General features: G+C 40.3%; 1 protein-coding gene across 15 annotated transcripts in view; it reads right to left on the bottom strand.

The window, feature by feature from the left end:
• Nucleotides 1-384: 384 nt before the first annotated feature.
• eya1 (EYA transcriptional coactivator and phosphatase 1) overlaps nt 385-24903 on the bottom strand; it is a 60219-nt gene continuing 35700 nt past the window's right edge. For 14 of the 15 annotated variants that reach the window (XM_067486705.1, XM_067486711.1, XM_067486706.1 and 11 more), the window contains 11 exons: nt 22237-22319; nt 20638-20830; nt 19844-19986; nt 19018-19101; nt 15599-15688; nt 6768-6826; nt 6488-6648; nt 6148-6262; nt 5719-5840; nt 4809-4909; nt 385-2562 (listed from right to left, as the gene is read on the bottom strand). In XM_067486705.1, the coding sequence (XP_067342806.1) occupies nt 2482-2562; nt 4809-4909; nt 5719-5840; nt 6148-6262; nt 6488-6648; nt 6768-6826; nt 15599-15688; nt 19018-19101; nt 19844-19986; nt 20638-20830; nt 22237-22319 (1232 nt within the window). In that variant the 3' untranslated portion in view covers nt 385-2481. The remainder of the gene's footprint in view (nt 2563-4808; nt 4910-5718; nt 5841-6147; nt 6263-6487; nt 6649-6767; nt 6827-15598; nt 15689-19017; nt 19102-19843; nt 19987-20637; nt 20831-22236; nt 22320-24903) is intronic. The other variant, XR_010911751.1, reaches the window with a different exon arrangement.

Raw genomic sequence — 24903 nt, 5'->3', positions numbered from 1 at the left:
AAGTATTGTCTCAGGGGAGTTATCAAAATATCTAATTAGTAGATCTGCAGCCACAAAAATGTAAAGAGGTTTTGTATTATATTAGTAAGATAATGAATGGCAATTGGCACCAAAATGTGCCTGTAAGTCATGCATAAGCATCTGGGTGAGTGCTGTAGTTTGGTCTGGATTTCGTCTCACTGCGATTAGCTGCTTGCCAGTGAGGTCAGTCATAGTCTCAGGACACTAAAGACACATGTTAATATATTGCCACTAATCTACAACATAGAGATGGTACAAGCTGTAAATAAAAAGTTTAATTCTTAATTCTTTCCCACCAATAGACATGATTTTTTAAGTTCGTGTTAAAGTGTTAAAGTTTTAAACAAAAATTACAGCAGCAAGTACCAGTTCACAAATCTGTTTTATTAATTTAAACACAATCAAATAATATTGTCAAAAACATCTGTACACATATTTTGCAGACACAACAATCTTTTGCATTTCACAATGAGGCCCATGTAGTGTAAAGTATTTCCAGTTTGCATTTGTGATTGCAACATAATTAAAAAAGCGTGCTGTATGAATCTATAAAATATTTCCTCTATTTACCTACCATTACCTTGATCTAGCAGCAATACGTAGATACCCCAGAGTGCAGGGGAGAAGTTTCGAGTAGATGGAAAGAGGAGGGGGGTATGTTAGAAAAAAGAAGGATCCAATTTGAAATGTAAAGGCCAACAGTGATCATGTGCAAAAGAGGGAGAAATTAGAAACACGAGTTGGTTTCTGTTTAAGAAATTCACAGTCAATAGCACATGTCCTGTATGTTCACAAACCTCTCGCAGTTAGTGGCTTTTCTCTCAATGTTAATTATGGTTTCCCTATCAACAGATGTAGAAGCACTATGAAAAGGGCTTTGTGTATTTTAGCTACTTGAAGGAGGGACACAGAATGTATCTTCAAAATAAAAACACTACATCATACAAAATTATGCTCACTGTACAAGAGTTGTTATAGCGCTTGTATAAAAGACAATAAAACCTATTTAAGCCTGCTTTTTGGATTTTCAGATTTAACAAATTTGTTGTTAAAAAGGCTCTCAAGAGGCTAGAAACTGATGTATGCCATATTCAAGACCCTTATCCGAATGAAGTTTGCTTCCAAATATTTGGGGTCAGAGCTGCAAGTTGGTGAAATGCCGTAAGGACACAAGTTGTCAGCTACCTTTCTGAATAACAACAACAACAACATCAACAACAACAACAACAACAAAAAAGCCTATTTTGCTTTGAAATATGAGTCTTAGAAGGACTTGCAGTGGAGGAGACCTGTTACGCTGTATAAAGGTGTGAGTGAACTTTCCTGTAAGGACGAGAAACATCACAGAATCAAATGAAAGGTCATTGACACTTGACATTCATGCTTTTGGTCTTGACAAAACAAATTAACACAAAATCCCATTATCTACATATTTGTTTACTGAACAAAACTTGAACACATCAACACTTTCAGGCGTCACACAAGCATATTTGCGACAGTATACCTTTTTTTTTTTAACTTCAATGAAAAAAAGCATTGCCACCTTTCAAGAGCACGTACCTAAATGAATATAGGAAGGAATAGTCCAGTGATTACAAACTTAAACACACAAAAAAGATTATCTCTGTACACGATTGTCTCAGCATTGTAAATAAAGTTTTTTGTAATTACCTTAAATTATTAGAAAACCCCTTTTGTCCTTCTTTTTTTTTCTTCCATAAATGTCTTCCTCTCGCTGTGGTGGAAATCAATAGTCTGTTGTAAAAGGCACAAGTCTTTTTTCATCGAGGTACCATCGAAGTGGCACGGTGCCACTCACAAAGTCTCCGTTTATAAATAACAAGAACAAGACTCCCAAGCTGATTGTTAACACAGGAGCAGTCACTTTGTCTGTCTGTCCCGTGACAGAAGGGAGAATAAAAAGTCCTTAGATACAGAGCAGAACAAAAGGGGAGTAGAAGAGCAGGGGGAAGAGCATTGGGAACGGAGAAATGTCACCTCCAGTAGTCGTGGGCCTGTGGTTTGCTGTAGCTGAGTGGTGAGATGACGCAAGGCAGGCGAGGCCATCAGTAGCTCTGCTCTCTTCACAGGTGTGAAACCTGACAGAGTCCCGGCACAAACAGGAGGCCGTAAAACACTTGACAGCTTCAGAAGGCGGCCAATTCACAGTAACCAGGGCAAGCAGCTGCAGTGCCGTAAATTCACTTCTCTCCTTTGCTTCCAAAAAAAAAAAAAAAAAAACGTACAAAGTAAGGGTTAAGACGAAGTGTGACCGTATGTCAGCACATTCACCGTGTGCTCAGCCTTTTTTTTCCCATCCTCCTCTTTTTTTTCTCCTTCCTGTGTAATGGAAGACAGACACCAGGCAGCGCAGGGGGGCTTTTTCTGAGCGCGGGGTCTGAGGCTAGCATGGTATGGGGTATAGTGAGGTGGAGCAGGGCATTTGATAGTGGTGTAGTGCTACAAGTACTCCAGGTCTAGAGCGTGATGGAGGGCCATGAGGTCTGAATGGCTGGAGATCCTCCAGAAGGGCATGTTGTGCTGGGGAAGAGATAAAAGCATCACATTAGATAAAGTTTATTTAAACACTGAACAAAATATTAAATTCTACATATTTTAATAATTGATTAGTATTAGATCAGTGACACAATATTATTGCAATCTACTCAATTACCTAATGTTTTTGGACATATATCTAGTTTATATATAAAAGTTTTAAACTTTTAGATTCCAGCTTTACAATTTTTTTAGATTGTAACACATTGCAAGTTAAGACTTAATGTTTCTGGATTTGAAACGATGGTCTGACAAAATACATTTTAATGGGCAATTTTCACTATGTTCCTATATTCCAACAACTAAATGATCAAGAGCAGAATAAATAGTCTAGCTCTTGCGAAAAGTGCTAGAAAGGCTATCATTTACACAGCAGCTTTTACACTCAATGAATGAAGTAGGGCTGGTTCATTCACCAGGAAAAGCAATCATATCAATAACACACCCCGACTGCTCCTCTGGCTCCTTTGTGTATATATGTATGGAGCCAAATAGCACATCTGTACCAATCAATGTGCAGTTTTATATCTACAGACTAACCCAGTAGCTGTTTTCTGTCTCCGCAGAAATGAACGCCCAAGTGTCTTTTGAATGAACCTCGTGCCTGCTGGTGTGCGTTTAGGACAGTGCAAATGAGCTGTTGTTCCCAAGCAAAGGAGAGGGGAGAAACTTGAGTTGCGGAGAATGAAAAGAGCTTGTCAGGTAGAGTCTTCAGCTTCTCAGTTTGTGGAGGCCATTACCCTCCCCTTATCAAAGGTATGGCCTCTCCCAGGCATATGTTCCGCTTAGGAGACTCTGCAATGACCCTTAAAAAGCTCTTTGCTTTTTGTTTTGTAAATTGTCTTTGCTTTTAAGTTTAAAACCTGCAGATGTTATCTCTGCCTTCTCTCCCAGGCAATGCTAATAACGGAGGGCCAAATTGTTTGAGGGATTGTGGATTTTTTTGGGGGGGGTTTAAGGAATGAGTGTCGAGACAACTTTTAGACATTTGCTTTTGTAGTTCCACACAGTGTCACGTCTGATATGTGCCTCCTGACGGGTGAAATTGTTGTGTTATTTCACGTCCTCTCTGATGTTGACATAGAAACCTTTTACCACATGGCGTGTCGTGGGATTCAAACCACTCAGATGGGGGGGGGGTCTTATCCTTCCGACAATGTCACACTCCAAAAACTCAAGACAGAGTAAAAATATTTGCATCTTTTTCCACAATCATCCCTCAAGACCATATTCCCAGGGCATGTTTGCATTTCATAATGCAGAGCTATTGCTTTTCACACTAATCCAGGGTAAAGGTTGCTACTTCTTCCTAATGACGGTCTAATCACTCTTCATCTGTTCTCACTTTGACTCATTGTTTACTGAGAAACAGGTGAAAAAGGAGCTGGAGGCTTTTCAAAGGGAAACTCCATGTCTTCGCTCTGACACTGTGGCTCACCATAACTGTCAGTGAAATATGCTCCTCTGCCACTGATTAATTTGCTAATGAATATGTTTGCCATTTGTGGTTTGCATGCGGCATTTGGTTTACATCCAAACTTGGCAGAAATGCTGAATACACAAATTGGGGAGCAAGAGCCAACAGGTAACATAAAAAGGGCAAGTCAGATGTCAGATTAATTTGAACAGATAACTGTCGTGTTTCCCGAACGAGTACAAGAAAAGTCGGCTTTGAGCCTGTCGTGATCAGTCTCATGTTAACAGCCTTGTCGTTGCAGTAAATATTCTAACTTCATCAACAATGATTTAAGTCTCTTTTATGCATGCTCTATTTACGGTGTCCCTTCAACATGCCTGAAAGCACTTGTCTAGCATTACACATTGAGCATTCATGCTGCTAAGGGCACAAAGCAGGAATATATAATTATGCCATCTCTCCTCTCCCCTCCTCTGTAAACCTGAGATGGCAGAGGAAGAGCGCTGATTACACACTGCAGATTTTCCCTCTTGTACTTGGATGCTGTATAAGAGGATAAACGAATAAAAGTAAAATAAGATGGTTGAAGAGGAGCGCTTGAGCCCTGAATACTTTCTTTGGGAAGGCACTGCAGGTATGTTTTGTGTTTTGTAAGCATTCAGCATTCTGAACTCTTGACCTTAGGAAAGGTAAGTCCCAACATCATCTTTGTCCAGTTCTATATACAATATGTCTGATAAATTATTTCACTAGCTGTAACGTGTGTAGACGATATGTTAATGTAATGTTAATGTAATATTTCAAGGCCCCTTACCTTTTTTGAGCCTTGTTCCTCTTCCACACCATCTCCAATAACAATGTAAACAACTTTCCTCCCAAACCGTTGAATTACTCTCTCAAAGCAGCTCTCCTTCCCTGTGGAGGAGTTGACAGCAGGATGTTAGCGAAGCATTGTGTGGATGCAAACAGATACACAGGCGTGCACATATACTTGCAAAGACTCAAACACTGAACACCATCAAGCTGATTCAGAGGCACAGGATGACAAGAGCCCCTTTAAAAACACCACATGTACAAAATAGGGCAGAGTGTAAACACTTTGAGCTCAAGATAGAGGTGTGATAAGATCAGGACTCAGAGAGAGGGAGAGTCTGAAAAGCATTAACTCGCTTCTTCTCCTCCTCCTCAAATATGGGACAAATGGACTTAAATAAGTTAAATCACTTTTGCATGCTATAGGGTCTGGTTTGCAAGACCAGTGCGCTTAACGCTCCAAAAAACCCAGAGCTACACCCTGCTCAAAATCTTGGCTGATGGGCCTGAAAAAGGTGCAGTAGTGAAGCTTTGTGTTTATTTTGCATTTGAAACAGTGAAGAAGGGGAAGACTGGAGGAAAAGAACAGCGATGGGAGTAGGTGAAGGGGGGTCTTGTTGCTCTGGAATGACATAAATGTGCAGAAGTGGTTTCATATGCAGAGAATAAGCAGGAGAGGCCTGGGGAGGCCCACCTCCAGGAAAATAACTCCAGGCTGATTACACTGATTCCTTCATAGAAGAACATCAACCCTCTCACCCACTCCACGGCTCAGCTCTATCACTTAGGCAGCATGTGTGTGCAAACTCTTAACTTATACAAAGCACTCACGTCCCAAAGTGATGATGATAGAGGATAAACATTATAAAACAAAGGAGGTGGTTTCGTATAACACAATTCAGAATACGTACCTATTTTGGTTGCACTATAAATATTCTCAATTGGAAAGACTATTCCCAAGCCGTAGAGCAACACCTTCGCCAGGGCAGGGATGAGCTGTGTGGTGGTCACCAAGATATTCACACAGTTTGACCTGCAGTAGAGAGACAGATGAAGAGGGAAAAGAGATGACATCATTTTAAATCACAGTAAGAGAGGACAAAAGAAAACACAGTGTGCTGAAAATGTAGACACAGAACAGTTTCAGTTGTTTACAACATGTTCTGCAATGAAGGGAAATCTCTCAGCACAGTTATCTTTCACAAGGCAAAGCTTTTTCATAACACAACTCAAAGCACTGACATTTACGAAAAGAGCTTGGGAATATGGAGTTTACCTATTTACACCACAGGCGAGTTTATGTATGGGACTGCGTACAATTTTCCTCACTGGAGTCCTACCTTGAGTGGATTAATGTTAGAGCTTTCAGTGCCAGTGTTAACCAGGAGTCCGTCAAGGCTTCAATTTCTGCTCGCAATTGCAACCAGGCTTCCCTTTTGGCTGGGCCCAGCAGACCTGAAACGTAGGGTAACATTGTTTGGGTTGGACCAGCACTCTGAATACCACTGAAGTTTTCAAAATGTACCCTGACCAAATGGTGTGGCATGTGTGCTTTTAGAACACACACGTGAACATGCGCAGACACTTACAAAAACGCCCACACATTGAGGGCATGTACATCTGCGGACTCATTTCTACATGACAGATCTGTACAGAGAAACCCTGTTTGCTGGGGATTACCTCCAACATTATTTTTGTAGGTGGTGTAGATTTCTTTTACTCGTCTGTAGCGGAAGGCCAGTTTTCTCATCCAGTCCACACCTCCCCTCACGCCTGTAGCCAGACATAGGTTGGCACTGGTCGCTGCTGCGTGAAAGCCATCAGCGCTGAAGTTATACGTACTACGATTAAGACAAAAAATGTGGCTGTTAGCACAGTTTTCTCCACAATTCATAATAGCTAAGCATTTGACACACAAAACAAACGTTGAACCAAGAACCACAGTGTAACAATGTTGTACCTTAGATCCTGGCCATTGTCATCTGAGGACACATCGTCGATATGTACCTGGTCACATTCCTGAAATGTACAAACAAAACATACATCTTTAATAATGTGAGATTCACATACTATATTTTTTCTAAATATAGAGGGGTTTGTCTCTTGAGACAGGAAAACCCCTACATTATTCAGGTTACCATTTCCTAGAGAAAAGGTAACCTGGATAATAAAGTATTATTAGTAAAGGTATTTATTCAGGAATTTGTGCTCCGGCTTGACACCTCTGTCTTAAGCTTCTTCACCTTGACTTTCTCTGTATATTCTTTCATAAAAGCTCTCCATATTTTTCTTTCCCTTTACCCTCACCGCTCAGTCCAAACAACAACTAACCTCATCATCAGTCTGAATGGACAGCCACCACAAGAGCGATCTAAAGATACGCATGACCACAGACATAACAAATTAAGATCCAATCCAGCAGCTCTAAACACTCCCCAGGTTGGCTTTGTCTGAAAGTACAGATATACATACAATAGAAGGGTGTATACAGGCTAACTTGATGCATAAAGTGCCTTGGCACTAATGCTCTGTACATGTATATATATATATATATATGTGAATGTGTGCATCTCTAAACATATGTGTTCACTACTCTTTCCCCTTGGGGTAGCCTGGCTCCTCTTGGAAAGGTAGAAGGATTCAGCAGCTCTGCACTGATTCTGCTGGTACAGAGTAACACAATCCAGACGTTCTGGTAAATGTAACCTACTAGAAAAATTGAACCTGATGCTAACCGCCAATGAAATTATGACCTCTGATTGCTGCTGCGCCACACACCAACACAGCCCCGGGGCTAGTCAGCCAGCCAGCCGGCAAAAGAGCGCAGGAGAAAGCAGACTTAAAATCTGTTATTAGTTTACCATTTATAGGAGTGCTTTAGTGCCTCCCTCTTCCTCCACTCTCTCCTACCAACCCACCCCTCATCCCCAGTTAAACTTCTTTTGGCTAAAACTTAGCTGGCTAGCAATTTAGACAACAGGAGGTTGAGCATTAGCGTTGTTCAGGGCAAAAGGATTATAAATGAATGTGACATCAACCTTTAATTTGTTTCAGTCAGCACTAATCTACAATGAATAACAGATACAGCAGCTTTTAAACTGGTTGCACAACTGCCAAAAAGGTAAGTCACACCTGTTTAAAGTTATGTGTAAATTAATAATTTCTCATGGAAAATTATATTTGGAGCAGTGATTTCCTTGGGTCTCAAAAGTGAAAAATCCATCCTGATTTAAAGCTTTTAAATTAACTTTTCTCAGGCTGTTAAGACATTCAAAAAACAGAAAGGACTTCCTTGTTTAAGTCAATCTAACTGAGGCCAAATGCTGACGTTATTGCATTCCTCTCTAATGCTTGAGCAGGGCAAGGGTAAGGGCTTTGGACTGTAAACCGTTTTTATTTTACTGGTTCCCCTCTGAACAAATTTTTCATCTCCCTGGATTTGTGGAGAGAGGGAGGGGAAAACGAAGTGAGGAGAAACTCAAACCAGCTGTTCTTTAACAAAATTAAAATCTTGACCCCCAACCCCAGCACTAATGCAGCCATTCTCTCGCCAAGGCTCTCCCAGCAGGCCCTGAGATCCAAAAAGGAAAAGACTTTGACACGGTGACCCTTCTCCCCTCCTCTCCAGGGTTCGAGCACCCCGATAAGGGGGTTGAAGGGTAGAGAGGTGGATAAGGGACGAGAGCTGCGGGTAAAGGCTGGGTAGAGTCCAAAGTGGCCTCACATGGAGTTGAGCTGCCAGTTAAAGATGTGGTGCAGGCACTGTGGGCCTAACCTGATTCCAGACACTCAACAGCATTTCTTTAATAGTTGGAGAAAGCAGCAATTTTTCAGCGCTTTAGCATCTGCTGCCAACAAACTTGTGGATAATTATGTTTGCAAATTCTCCGAACTTTTATGAACTCAAACCGAAAGTACTAGTCTATCTGATTCCTTAAGTAGTGGAGGCATGTCTGTGTGTTAAGGAAAACAAAAATAGCACCCTTGGTTAAACAGCTCAGAAAGCCTCTTTTCAAAGACCCATTCTGGTGCAAGTAACCGAAAGCATCTATTATTCAGTAATTACCTGTTGACGAATTAGACCTAATCAGCCGAATGCACATGCTTCTGCCACCTCTTTCATTTTAGTACAGGACCATTCAGTTCCACTCATTTGGTATATTATTGCCTAATTGCATGCTGTCAACTGGTACCTCATTGGATGACAATAATTCCTCACCCTTTTTTTTCTACACCTGACAGACAGCAAGGATAACAAACGATATCTTAGAGCAATGTTTCTCAGTTTGAGGCCGCCTTATGTATCAGAGACCAAAGTCTGACGAAAAAAACTAAACAAAACAACAAACAAACCAAAATAGAAATATAAAAATATGTCTGAGTACTTAGGACCAAGAATAAACAGCCGTCCAAATAGTATGTATTAATATTAATATGTATTTTTCACGCACCAGCCAAAATCCCCAAAGCTAAAAGCTAAAAACACATAAAATATCAACAAATGTAAAATTCTTTAAAGGTAAACATTTTCACACACACAAAAAAAAAATAAGGTCATTGAAAATACAGACATTGCTGTTGTCCTGCTTGAATGTCTGTGTGCTCCATTGATTCCATTGCTTTTGCACGTTTTTTCTCAATTCTGTGGATAATACTTAATAATCGACTGAACAGGACTCATGGCCTGCAGATAGTTTGTCTCTAAGTAAGTGCTGAGAATAACAAGGGACTGAGTTGTTGGAAGAATGTGCAGACTCCAACAATTACTGTTCCCAGCTGGGGCTGCATAAACCTCTGCACCGGCTCCCTGGGAAGACTGGGAAAGCTAATAGAAGAGGTGGCTGTGGGTAATGTCATACAGTAACCCTTACACATACTCATTAGGAGCCACTTCTGATGGTGTCGTAAACACCACAGAGCTATGGATGGTGCAGGTTCAAGTCATTTAAGTACATTTGTGTAGTCAAATTGAATAGTATGGCAAGAAACACTAGGGGGAAGTGAATTTTACTAAGTGGCAGTTTCTCTGAAAGATGCATCCGAGCTTTGTTGGATAGAAAAAAATTCCAAATACAATAAATACTTGCATGAGAAAAAAAAAAGAATATACAAAGGATATGTGACAGTTTAATTGGTGTCCCTTTGTCCATTTATATGTATGCAGGACTAAATAAAAAATAATACTAAAATAAAAATAAATGTGCTGCTATTGTTTTGCATGTATACCACAACACGAATGAAAAGCCTCCAAGATGGTGGCACTTTGAGGAGCAGGCATCTCATTTCCATCCGTTCTCCCCTCACCAAGCAAACAGCGGTCTCTAAAACCTACAATCACCACTAACTCACAACAGATGTTCCTACTGTACTCTGGAGTAAAGACCCTCTACGAGAAGCCATCGCAATTACTCCTTGTGCAAACACTATGTCTTTCTGTTAAATTCATAAGTTCTTTTATCTCAGTTCATTCAGCTACCGAACAGTTAGGAAAAAAAAGCACTAAAGTATGTACATCGTATGAAGACAGGAGGATTCTGCCTCAGGATGAGTCCATTTCCACATCATTCACTCTCTCTTCATTTCCCTGTCTTGTCTTTCTACTAGTCTGCTGACAACTCTTCGATAGGGTGGAAGTTATCAGAGCCCTCTTTGTTTCCTTGTTATCTGTCACTAAGCAATCAGCGATGCTTGAGTCTTCCAGTGGCCCTGGAAAGATCTCAGAGTGCTGACTGCAACAGTCAGAAGCAGAGAGAAGACAGAGACAGGGCAATGTATGTTGGGCTAACAAAACATTGTATTTTCTACAGGGGTATAGGTCACAGCTTGAGCGTCCACTTTTTGGCCCCACTAGCTGCCTTTGCCTCTTCTTCTCTCTCAAGTGAGCTATAGGTTGGGGTTGGGTGGTCAAAACCACAGAGTGAGTGATCATCACTTTTCTTCTGACTCTACAGGCCAAAGCCATCTGAAAAAGATTCGTCCATGCTTCGCAGGTTCTCCACACCACCGGCAGAGGCTGTTATCCCTCCTGCGGTCTATGACCCCCGGCAACTTCCTTCTCACCATAAGCACCCCGGTGTGGAGGGAAAGAAGGAGAGTGCAGAAGGGAGGGGGACAGTGATTACCTAGGGGTCAAACACAGGATGTGGGTAACAAAGGGAGAGTTCTTTAAACCCACTTCATTCCAATCCACAGTCTGTGCTTGAACAGTCACGGAATTCAAACAGTGGCGTCAAACAAAGCACAGGTATAGAGAAATCCATGGTGGTTTTACAAAAATTCGCACGATTAGGAAAAGGGATCCAGTGGGAGATCTTTGCACAGACACAGACTTAATTTAACAAAATGAACGGTAAAGTGCTGCTGTAATAACCATAAAAGTTGGAAAATAAAGAAACATTCCGCAGATAGGCAGTGACAAGTATAAATTAGTTATATGTGATAGATTAACTGTTTTTCATTATTCCCAATTTTTGGCTTTGCAGGTCCAAACCACACCTCAAGGAGAGCAACATTAAATGCAATATCAAATCTCAGTCATTTCAGCATTTCCCTCCGTGACAAACGTATCCATAGAGAAAAAGTTCAGTCCTGCCAAGTAGTTGGTTGTTTACACAAATCTATGCACATTTCTGTTCTCCTCTGTGGAGTGAAAACTGACAACATAGCTTTAAAAAGCACCACTTTTTCTTTGTAGCCATTCCAAAAACACATCATTGGCACCACCTTGATACCTGATAGAACTGAGTCGAGGAGCATGACAGAAGTGCTGTACCAGTGGCCAAGCAAATGACGAAATACCCACATCATGGGTACAGATTTAAAGAAACCCATCTGACAAAATACACCATTTATGGAAATGGCCTAGGTCATTTTTACAATGTTAGTTTCGGAAATCATTCCGTACACTAAAATTTAAAAGAAGAAATAAGAAATCCCTTGTTTCAACACTTTTCACTTGATGGGTTACTGTGGTTTTGTGCATTATGATGTAGTGTACTTTGCAATATAAATAAAAGAATCTTATCAAAGTTCTGATAATTTACAACTAATCAATTCATCAGGCTTATTTTTATGATTCAATTAATAACAGGTAAAGTAAAATAGGCATTATGTTCCTCCTCACTTAGAACCAAATAAAAAAAAAAAAACATTATAAGGCTACAAATCACATGGAACAGCGAGTACAGGATCTGCCCTCTCTACTCTCTACTGTGACATAAAATCAACAGAATGTCTCTGCACTAAGAGACCCTGGAGGGCCATTTCAGCCACTAGGAAAGGGTAACTGTGCATTTCACAGCATCTCTCATTAACAGGCAGCCCCTGGGTGAGAGTGACAGAAGAGGTTTCAACCCTGCAACTGCAGGCTGGGACCTATAAAAGCTCACAAAGTGTCACAGGGTTGCTCCACAGGCATGTGTGTGAGTATGTGTACTTCCATTTGTTCGTCCAGCATGTATGTGTTTGCGTTTGTGTGGGTGTTTAGACTTTACATGTTCACAGTATATAGGTATGAGTGTGTGAATGAGCATTGGACACAGCATGGAGGCATCATAGGACTAATTTAAAATGTTCCCACCTTTAAAGATCTTTCTCTCTCTCTCTCTCTCTGTGAGTGGTTTGCCCCCATGCCCTTTATCCTCCAGACAGGGAGGGTTGTTTTCTCACCCAGGGAGGGGGGGAGACAGCAGCCCCCGTATCCCACTGAGAGTGGAACACAGGGAGCTCAGTCAGCGAGAGAGAGAGGCCCCTGGTTCCCACATACTGCTTGGCGTTAGTGATTGGGCTGCTGCAGCGCACCTATGGTAAACTCACACCCTGAATCACAGCAGAGCTGTCAGTCTTCTGAGTGAGCTCAGCCTCAGTGAGCTTTATTATACACATCACTTTAAAACATCAATTAACTCCACATTCAACCCCGTGCCACAGCATTAGTTAAAAAATGCAGCAAAGAAGGTGCATTTTCTGGATTTTAAAATAATCAACAAACCTTCCTAACCTTCCTAAAATAATCAACAAACCTATTTTTAACAAATCTAATATTATTTGTTTAAACAAAGACAGTGTGTAATCTCTAAAAGTAAAACACAGTCAATATTAGAAATTATGTTAAATATATTCAAAAAGAATTTTATTTTGTATTAAGTTTATTATTGAAATAATCAAAATAGTTTATATGTTTATCTCTGTAGCTACTGAAATACAACTCCTTCTATAAGGAAAATTAATACAGTGGAGATGGCATCAATACAGATCGTATTGCCTTAAATAAGCTGCCCAATACTTCCTTTAGTGAGAACATTTTGATGATAAAAACAGATTGTGTTGTTCATACAATACTACAGCCGTCCTTTAAAGGATTGAGCAGCAAATGGTTTGTGTTGGGCGATCGATAGAGCGATGTGTGTGTGTGTGCGTGAGTGTTAGGAGGTGAAATCTTCTGGGACCTACCTTTAATAATACCTAACAGTGAATTATAAAAAAAGCGCTGATCCTGAAAATGGTTATAGGAGAAAGAGGCATAGAGAGACATAAGGTTGAAACTGATCCCCGTTGACCCTTTCGGCATGCCCTCTTTCTTTTTATGACTTTCCTCTGAATCGTCACTCACCAGTTCTATCAGCATGGTCTCTTTCTCTCTCTCACTTAAACACACACACACACACACACACACACACACACACACACAGACTTGAATAGACATTATACACAGGATTAGAGTGTTTCCTGTGGCTTCAGCAGGCTGACTACGATAGTATGATTAATTGTGATGTTTATAGGGCTGTAAACAAACTTACGTTAAAAATGTTTAAAACTGATTAATGTGTTATAACAACGTATATTTCAATATAAGCCAAATAATATTCAAATGCACATTTTGTGAGGTTTTTATATTCTTATGCAAAGGCTGGAGGAACAACAGTGTTAAGACCTAGATAGATCACTCACACACACACACCATTAGGCCACTAACTCTTGCACCTGTGTTTCTCCAGAGTCTGGGGTCTCCCTTTATGGCTTAGACTAAATTAGATGGACCATATGCATTTCTGCACATGCTTAAATACATAACTGCTGTTGGCTGCAGTATTTATAGTTGAACTCTATTTAGTCCTATTTGAGATGGAGGACTGTAAATCAGCAGAGAGGAAACACAACTGCTTAGGCATTGCTGAGAACTGGCACTTAACACTCAGACTAGGCCAGCTTGGTTCATGAGGGAGATCTATATGCCTTCAAGGGAATGTCACTCCTCCTTTGGCACGATTATTAATGACAATCAAGGCAGTGTCTGCAGGGACGTCTCTGCACTGGACCTTTAAAAAATAATTCTTGCAGATGACTATGGATATATATTTTAGTCGTAATACTAGTCTAGCTGTAGAAAAAATAAAGCTTTTAAGTGTCAAAACAAAATCTAATAATTTGGTTACTGAGACAGAGCAGAACAAATATACGTTATGCATTTTATAATAATTTTAGAAGCGGTCTCAGCTGCCAATTCATCTGTGAACAGTTTTATCACACATGAAAAGAAATCAAAACACAGGACAGATGTTGAGCAAAACCACAGTTAAGCGTTGTCACAAACTGCCATTTTTTCAAAAGATTGGGGCACATCTATTAAATAAAGTGCAGCTAGAAAGGGTTCTACATGACCATGGCATAAGGAAATATTTAACCAACCAATTGCAGCCAATTAACTTTGATCATAATGACTGTGTTTGGAATCTCAGTCACTCGTACGTCTGGGGTAATATGAACATTTTCTTTCTGTCTTTCTCTCCTGTTTTTTGCCTCTTTCTTGGGTTTGCTTCATGTAGCACAGCCAAACATGGTGGTGAGTAATGAGACTTGGCAGGCTGGCCACAGATCTCTTCACACTTAAGTATCAAACAAAACATTTCCTCCACTGTGAGGTCAGCATAAAGCAGGGCACGGAGGAAAAGCGCTGGGTCAGTGGGATCAGATTCACCAGGAGAAAGAAACTGTAGAGGAGGCGGCTGGAACAAGAATCGAGGAAATAAAAATAGTGCACGCAGAAAAGAAAGACAGGTACGTGTTGAGGAAAAATACAGAGAAATTATGATTTGGACATCTGAGTTTGACATACGAATCTGGACAGTGGGTACTGGATTTTCTTCATGTCTATTTATGTGTGTATACATATAAACAAATTGGCTCACACTTTTCTGTACATATAGTCTGAGCCTACAGGCATTCCTGGCTCTATGGCATTTTCTTCATCTCTCCCCAGAATAAAGCAGAGATTCAGAAATACACACACAAAGGCATACACACATCTCATCCCCTGATCCCTACATTCCTGTGCACCAGGGACAGATTTTACACTAGCTGTACATGAATCAGGGGGGTAAAGAAGTGTGGGAGGGGAGACGGTGGGGGATTTCATGCTGTGACATAAGGGTCTGTGGTGTAGATGGACAGTGACACCAAGCACACAGCATGACACATAGACAGACAGAGTGGACACAGAAAACAAGAGCCAGACAAATTGTGCTAGCTGCTATGGGGGTGGGGGCAGGACCGGAGACCCAGGAACGACACAGACAGACAGCACATGAAAAATTCATCGTATCCCTTGGGCTTTGAACTGAAAAACAGACTCCACGGTATGAAATAGTTGTTACTAAATGTTATTAAAACCTAATGGTGTGTTAAGGTGACTATACAGAGTCATCTCAACATTATCACTGACATAATGTGTTTGTGCAAAAAGGAACACAGCAAAGCTAGGGGCAATTTAAAATTAAGTAAAAACAGGAGCACCTCTAAGTCATTGAAGAATAAGTGTGTGTCTGCCAAGTTGAAGATCATTTCTTCCATCCTCAAGCCCAATGATACAGATGTTGGGGGGTCCTGAAATAAAAACAACAACACAAAATCAATTAAATTAATCAAACAATATATTTCTTTGCAATATTGAGTAAACATATTTTTCCAGATTTCTGAATGACTTAATGTAATGCAGTAAATAATGTTCCATGGGATTCACTCAATTGATGCAGAATCATTTTAAATTCCTCAGCAGACTATTCCCATAAAAGAAGACGTTAGAAGGACTTGAAAGTATGAGTCTCTGTTTACAACCCTCCGAAAGGGACCAGAAAAGTCATCAGAAATGCCACAAACATGAATGAATGTAATAAAAGCATGGCTCTGCTTAAGAGGGGCGGACAATTTAGTAGAGCTGGGGTCAGAGTTTAACTATTTGTTAAATAGTCCATTCTTCCCATACTTGTGCTGAGGCTTTATCTGAGTGCACTCTAGGTAATATAGCACAATTCTCACAGTTTCTTTGGACTATTGACAGCCACTCTGAGGTATTTATGCATAAGAAAAATAATTGTATAGAATAGAATAAACACTGACTTTTCTTGCATTAGACAGTAAAGTTTGCTTTAAATAATGACCACTGTCAGTTATGTGACATGTGCTGTATTGGCAATATGGTTGCACTGTCTGTAAGATAATACAGAGAAAGAAGTGAACTGCAGTGTTAATAGTTAACAGGCCTGTGACAACATGTGCAATTTTCCTTTTAAAAATATAATGAATAGGCACAATAACATTACTAGGATTACAGCAAAAAATATAAGCCTTGTGTTATTATTTTAAACATGTTGACTTTAGTTTTAGGAAATTCACAGTTTTTAAAGATTAGCATAGATGTAAAACAGTATAAAAGCAGATAATTTGTTAACTAACAAAAGGACCACTAATCAGCAAACTGTCTTTAACAAATAAAGAAGAAACCAAGACAATGGCAGGTTGTAGAGGAGGATTTTTTGCAGCTGGGTGAGACTCCATTAAAGACAGGACAGGCAGGACCAGAAGCAGGGATTATAGAGTTAAACCACTGAAGACACACCTAAGCTTTCTACTGATTAGCTGTCACACCCCACAATGGTTATGTTTTCATTAAAATGACAGAGGACAAACCACACAAGAAGAGCTCAATCCCCACTTCAGGAGGCCTTCTTCTTCTTATAACCTCCCAATTCAAGTCAATTCATCAAAAATAATAAAACTCCTACATTAACAGGCCACCAGTTCCTGCTTCACAAATTCTGGCACTGTCAGGTAATTTAACGTTATGGGCTGGTTTGGTGGGAAAAGGCTGTCTTCTCTGGTGCAAGTGAATCCTTTCCAATTAAATCTAAACAATCAGTCAGTGAGGGAGTTAAGAATACAAGCAGGCCAGAAGGCCAAAGTGCTGCTGCTGTCATTGCTCCAGCACCACCTGTCCAGAGATGTCAGTGCCATCCACAGGGAGGCCAAGTCCCCCTTTCCCTATGAGCCCCTTACCAATAACATCCACCCCCATCCCCACCCACTTTAAGCTCAAGCTCTGGCAAGCCCAATAGCAGCACAGCTGGCCTCAGCCATCAGCTTTATGGGGGTGAGCTGCCTTGATGCCAATTAAAAGAGCTGGTAAGAACAGCAGTTTGTTTCTGAATGTGTCAGGGAGAGAGAGAAACAGAGAGAGAGAGAGGGCGAAAAAATATCTAAGAGAGTGGGTGGGAGGTCACAGTGAGTGAAAGAAAGTGTGCATAAGTGCTCACTCAGATATACATCTATTTATAGTAAACTAAGAGCAGCTATGAAGGAATAATGTTTTGTTACTTTTTTGTTTATGTCACTAACATAAGTATGAATGAGAGGCAGGAGGGGGGGTGTTATGATGGATAGGTACAACTGGGAGAAGTAAGTCTGCTTCACTCTGTTTTCTTAGAAAGTTTACAGATCTGGCTTTTAGGTAGCATGTTTTGTGGAAGATGTCAGTCAATAAGCATGCTTACATCCTGCAATATTGCTTTATCGTGATCCTGTCTGCAGCTTGTAGCATGACAAAACAAGCTATTTGGTAACACAAAAAGGACTAAAACAGGTAAAGGAGAACATACAGGAACAAAAGAGAAAACAGAAAGTGAGTGTCACATCCTTTATGAGCTCTGATGGAATAGGCCCTTCAAGAGTCAGGATTTTTTCCTGTTATAGAGGGGGCACACTGGAGACCCTAAGTGTATGTGTGAGTGCTCATATATATGTGTGTATGTGTGTCTGTGTGTGTGGTTGGAGAGTCCCTCTTCACAAAGCCACAACTCCCTAAGCCTTAGGTCTCTCTCTTTACCCAGCATGCAGAGCTGAGAATAAAGTAAATAAACAGTGGAGGGCCATGGAGCAGCCCTCTTTCACCCTCTTTCGGGGTGAAAGAGGGTGAAAGAGGGCCCATCAAACACCCCTTCACACAAGAACAAAGGAACAGAGCATAGGCCGCAAACACTAAGCTCTCTGACATATGAGAATATGTCATTTTCGACTTCAAAACCTTTGACTTCAACATAGTCAACATTGCCCATAACTAAAACAACCAATGATTAGAAATGCTGCACACTGACAGAAACTTATGTATATTATATATCTAAATTGCACTACACTGAACAACACCTCAACAAAGTAATGGGATTAAGATAGACTTTTCAAAAATTGATTGTTTTGAAAGTTTAAATTTAGAAAAGCAATTTACATGGAACAATAAATAGCATAGCCTGGAAAAGTAAACTCTTATCTTTTGAGCATACACATTGCCAGGGAATAGAAAATGACCCCCCAGTATTATAAAATTTATATATATATATATATATATATATATATATATATATATATATATATATGTGTGTGTGTGTGTGTGTGCCGGTAAATAAAAATCTTACAGTAATTAAGCCTTAATGTTTAAGGGAAAGTCCATGCTGTAGTTTAAATTTGGGTTTTGACTGAGCTCCATTTGGTGGACTCTGTCTCCTGTCAGGGTCTCCAGGGAGATCCCTGCCTGAAAAGGATGGATTGAGAAGCACTTAATTAAACTAACAATGTGGCATTTCCTAAGGAGAAAGGAACACTTAAGACACCCAGAGTGCAACTGTTGTGAGCTCCTACGCCCGAGCCCCAACCAGCAATGCATAACTCCAACAGCTGCAAAGAGCATTCAAATACTTGCCAAGCCTCATTGGGCCTATTAAAAAAAAGAAACAATTATCTGTACATTGAGTTCTTCTCACTATGAATTTAAGGCACACTGAAATCTATCCTCCACTCAATGACCATTTACCCTCCTCTCATTATTCTTTTTATATTTACATGTTTTATGTGTTGCACCGCTACTGCCACAGTCTGGTGTCACTCACCCGTCCATATCTGTTGGCATAAGAACCCGTAAGCAAGGAATGGAAAACGATGATTGTTTCATCCAAGTCCCAGATGAAAACTCGCTGGAGAGATTGGGGTAGAGGGGAAAGAAAGAATAAAAGAAAAAGAGAGAAAGAAGGCAAAATCAATGGGGCACTCTGTAGGGCTGCAAGGTGATCCTCCTGGTCAATAGACCAGGAGCGTGTATTTGTGGGCCACAGGGACCAGGATCCATTTGCTTGGGTTGGTCACCGCAACACTCCTCCCATCACTCCACCACATGCTTTCTGGCCCTTACCCTTTACATTAGAGTAATCAATAGTGACAAACTAATTAACGAGATATGTTAACATGCCATGATGTCAGAGCTATAGTGGGTGCTATTAACCTCCATTAAACAGTTCATATTATTATATTAATGAAGAGCCCTCTAAATTACAGAGAGTTTATTTTGACATATGGCCACTATCAAAGTGTTGTATGTCGAATGGCGCAATGGTTACATTGTTAATCACAGCAAGTGTTTAGCTGTTAATGACAGGAAAATATATTTTAAATTCATTTCAATGATGATTCACTTAATCACATGCCTTATTGTTTATTTACGAGCTATACATGAGATCTTTATATAAGATATACGTTTACTGATGTCATATATTCCACAATGCATCAATAATGCATTTATAGTTAAGGAATCAAATCTTTAAGAATTAATGCCCATCAACTGTTGAAGCTAGTGTGGCAGCCATATAGTAAGTGGATTAGTGTCCATGTGCCTCAGACAGGGCGAGGCTGTCTGTCGCCAAGGTAGCGGGCTCACCCTACCTCAAGGTCGGAGTCGGGCGGCGGTGATGGGTTGTTGTTCCTTCTTCCTCGGCCACGTGACTTTCCATCTGAGGCCCGGCGCAATCGATCCGAATCTGAATCTTTAATGGGGGTTGATGGACTGTGGATGGTGCTGTACTCTCCTGAAAGGAAGCAAAGATAAAAGGAGAGTATAAAAACGGAGTATCAAAGATGAGCTATTATTTGCCTTTAGTCAAGACGTTTGAGAGATCATTTGTCTTTATCCAGGACAGACAGCATCCTGGAACATTATTTACTCATTATGCAGGCCTGCAGGTAACAAACATGCCATAAATCAGTTGCAGAAAACATACTAAAAGCTGTTGTGCTCCATACTGATTTAATAAACAAGAGGTAACAGAATACACGTCAACTAGAAAATGCAACAATGTAATTTATCTAAATTGGATGAGTGTGTATGAAATTATGTTGAGTTAAAGCCTGATGTCTTTGCTTTGGATTGATGACAATTTCAAATGCAATCATAAACTTCTTGGTGACTTTTGAAGATATAATCAGTGCTTGATTGCCAGATGCTGCATTAATGTCACATTAAATTATGAAAAAATCTTTTGCTCTCAGTGTACATTTTTATGGCACTCTGCAGTACACTAAACATGATGGCTGAAAAAAATTGTGTGTTTACCTTCAATTCAGTGGGAAAGAGTGAGTTTAGTGACCCACTGTTTTCAACAAGAAACATTGTTCTTACAAGACTCACCTGATATTCAGGTTACAAAAAGAGGCCAAGTTGCCAGTGGTTTAATTCCTACCTGCAGAGTTGTCTGTGAGAGCTTGACTGGTGATGCTAGGTGGTGGCTCCTGGAGGGTGTAGGTGGTGGTGGTGGTCGTTGAGGGTGTGCTGGGGCTGGTGTTGTTACTTGTCATGTAGGGGGAAGTGTAGGGTGAACTGTTGTAATACTGAGCATACTGTCCTTGACCAAAGGCAGTATAACTGGGGTAATCCTACGGAGAAAGACAGACAGAACATGGACATGGTAAATTTGAAACAATTTGCATATAACCCAAGCAATGGCACAGAGGATGCAGCGTTACCCTTAGTCTTTAGAACTGAAAGTCACCTGCAACAGACAAATGTTTATCCACCCATTTGATTTATCAATTAGAGTTTGGCTTTTAAACAGGAGGACACATATTTTCCTGCTACAGCTAATGAACATGTGTGTGACTAATTCATTAGAAGACTTTCTGATTGTCCACAGAAAGTCTATATTAATGACATTTAATCTGATGAAATCATTGTTAAAATGGGGGCTTATGTTTTAATAGCCAGCATAACATGCAGCTGGTGAAGTAGTCAAGGTAAATAGATAGTTAAATGGTTAGAATATGCTGATAATATGGCTGTAGTTATATAAAGTGGAAAAACAGCATGTTTTTCACTTTATGATCAGTGTGTGGAGGTAATAAATAGTTTTGAGTGTCTGGGAACGCACATTGACAAACCAAATTTCCAAATAATGTTGATCTATAAGAAGGCTAAGAAGAGAAACATTTTTCTTAGAAAATTGAGAGGTTGGCCAACATGTTCTAGGAAAGTGTATTTTAACCTGATTGAGAGCACTGTGATGTTTACCATCTTAGTCTGGTATGTGTGGGCAATCGGTGTAATAATTACAAAGCTGTGACGTGCCTCCTTGTCGCATTGCTGCGGTTTTTGTGTGTGAGTAAATGTTTGTGTGTGTGTACATGTATGTAAGTAATCTATATTGTATTGTTTTGATGACTGCTTTTGGTGATCTCTTATTGTGAGTACAGTCATATATGTAATTGACAACAATCACAACTACAACACAGTTTTTCATTCTGGTGGACAATAATGTTCTATTCCATTTTAAGAAAAGACAAGGCAAGAGGAGATAAATAATTAAACAATTTAGTTCATACATAGTGGTGGAATATGGAGGATTTTGATCAAAAAGGCAGAAGCAAAGAGGGACAAAAGGTAGCAGAATGAGGAGAAGTAGGAGGTTTGGCAGAGTAATGTGAGATATGCCCTGCACCAGTGTTGCTACTTTACAGTGCAGATTCCAAAACATAAATGCAAACACATGTCTGTTCTGTCCTACATCTGGACAACGATCTGTCTTGTTTTTTTTCTTCTTCCTATCCTCTGTGGCATAATACATACAGTATGTGGTGGAGGAGGTACAGTAGATAATCCCATGTACAAAGCTTTTGACATTCTGAGTGATTTATATTTGAATGTGTCACGGATGATATGTAACATATTGAGAATGCATGTTTTGTAAACATTTCCATGTTGGTAAGAAGTCTGCATTTCAAACTGATAGCTGCATAATGATATCAGATCACAGAAATAGAATTAAAAGGATGAAGTGCACAGCTACCTGTTGTGTGCTGTTGAAGCCGGTCGAATTTGTCAGGGAGTTGTTTCCTGCATACAACCCTGATGTTGTTGTAAAAGTTCCACCTTAAAAGAAAAAGAACAGAACTTTAAGTTATGTTTACACCACATTATATCCAAATACATTATTAAAACTGTAGTACTACAATTCTTTGAAAGTAATGAATTGGCACATTGTTAGAAGAAGTAGATTAGTCAGTTCTGAGACAACTATTTAAGGGGGTGAGTAGAGGGAAGCCTGAGGGAGCACTCCCAGCATTGGCCTTATCTTCTTCCTGTTACTTCCTTATCAGTGATTGGATCAAGCTTGGTGAATGACAGTGGCTGTGAAGGGAGAGGACAGAACCTGCTTCCAAAGCTGTCCTAGGCTGCACAATGTGGGGTGCTAGGGTGGGGGTTGAGTAACGAGGAAATTATGGATGCAGTTGGATAAAGCATGAGGATCTGGGGCAAATGGCAGTGCAGCGAGACAGCGATATAGACTGTACAGATGAAGGGTTTAGTTCAAGACTAGCTGCTGACATCCAGCACCAATAAATGCGTGCATTCCCCTTTGTACTTGCCTACGGGATGGTCCTCCTGGGTAGGTAAATCATAAAAAGGGGTTGATAGCATCTAATGGCTTAATAATATACACGACATGAGTTATAGAGTAAAGGAACAGTGGCAACCCCCACAGGCACAACGTCTCTGTTCAGCTGCCGTCCACCTGTACTGTCATATCAGCCAAAGCAAGAGCACAAGGAGCAGCTTAAGGGAATCACAGACTTGTGCAAAAAACAGCAGGGACACAGGAAGAGTAAGAGAGAGCTGTGTCTATAAAAGCTGAATTTATATCAATAATTTAGCACAATTTGCCTTAGATTAATAACAAATGTTTTTTTGTTTTTTTTTGTCCTTTTGGCTTATCCTGTGAGTTCAGAGTCGCCACAGCGGATCATTGTCTGCATGTTGATTTGGCGCAATTTTTATGCTGGACGCCCTTCCTGATGCAACCCTCCCCAATTTCTGCTGGGCTTGGACAGGCATTGTTACAGCTTGGGATGGGATTGGGCTGTTAGGGGTTCAGTGTCCTGCCCAGAGACACTTCAACATATAGCCGGGTCCATGAACGACTGCCTTACCAACTGAGCTACAGCCGCCCCAACAACAAATGATTTTACTATAGAAAACTTTATTCTAACAAAAAAAATCTTCAATTGTATAATAACAGATAAATCCATAAATTGCAAAAACAAAAATAATGATTTTAAGTATATGAACATTATTTTGCATGCTAGCAATATGATAGAAAGCCATATATGTAAAACAATAACAAAAAAAAGCTGACTTTCTCCACTTACAGTTCAGAACCAATGAATGCTTATGCTTAAAAATGCTAAATGGTAAAAATGGTAGGGGTTACAAATAATGTATTAAAAAAATATCTTTCAAAGCAGTTTCTTTACCCATGACATCATCACTGGGCTTTGGTACTCACTTCTGTCTATAACAGACAAATCGCTGCTTCACGCATCCACAGAGAACATTAATGAATGCTAGCATTGCATCCTTTAAACAGCTCCTTCAATTATCACCGGGGCACCATGGCATTCTGCCGTAGCCCAAAAATATCCTGTTGCTTCAGTGAAAACTAGGTGGAAGATAAATTTACTGTTCCTAAATGAGGGCGTAATTACACCTTTGTTCCCAGAGACAAACAGAGTGAGTTCCTTTCATCCTCTGGTCACTGGACCCATCAGGAGGGCCCTCCCACACCGTGACAAACATGAAGCAGCTTTCAGAAAAGGGGGAAAGATCAGGAAAGGGGAGGGGGCATTAAGGGTAGCATGTGGAAGAAAAGCATGAAAAAGGGAAGACACAGTGCAGAGCTTAGATTTGTCAACTACTATAAGCTACTACTACTATTACTACTACTACTACTACTATAAGTTACTATTTATCTATTAACTACTATTTATCCACTACACTGTGGATAAAAAATGGAAACAAATATTGTACCTCCTAAGCTTCCAAGATTACCAGGATCCACTGATTATTTGTGTGGCTTCTCATTCTTTGCTTCCAGCAATTAGAGACACATCGTATTTTACCTCGTTTTTCATCCTGGTCATTTTTTGCCTTCAGAACTCTCTTTGTTGTTTTGTTTTATATTTTAAGAACTGCAGGGCGAATTCAAAAACCTCTGTGCTCGCTGCATTAAGTTCAACTTCGAGTGAAAGTCCAGAACAACAAGATAGAGACAAGGAGGAATAATTCTCCAAAGGACAACAAATTAGCTTAATGCAAAGTTCAAACAGTCATAAAAGCCCTTACTGGCAGGGTTTGAGGGTTGCTTTGTGGAGAAGAAGGAGCCACATAAAAGCTGTGGGGACCTCTGCTAGCCCAGTGAGAATGAGCCCATGCTGTTGGGAGTGGTGGTGCTGGTTATAGTAGGGGGAGAAAGAGGGGGTCTTGTGGTTCCCCGGGGGGCATGTTTGCCCCTCCTTCCCCCTGTCCTGCTCCAGTTAGTTCACTCACTCAAGACCAGACATCATCCCTCCCTCCTCTCCTCCTCTCCTCCTTCCCTCCTGCCTTCTGGCTCCACAATTGGAAGTCCATTTGCTCTGCTTGATCAGTCCCCTTGCCATGGGCTATGTCTATCATCAGT

This window comes from Channa argus, chromosome 19, assembly GCF_033026475.1.
Source record: "Channa argus isolate prfri chromosome 19, Channa argus male v1.0, whole genome shotgun sequence".
In the NCBI taxonomy this organism is placed as follows: domain Eukaryota; kingdom Metazoa; phylum Chordata; class Actinopteri; order Anabantiformes; family Channidae; genus Channa; species Channa argus.
Note: the sequence above shows the minus strand (reverse complement) of the source record. Positions and strands in the feature narration are given on the sequence as shown.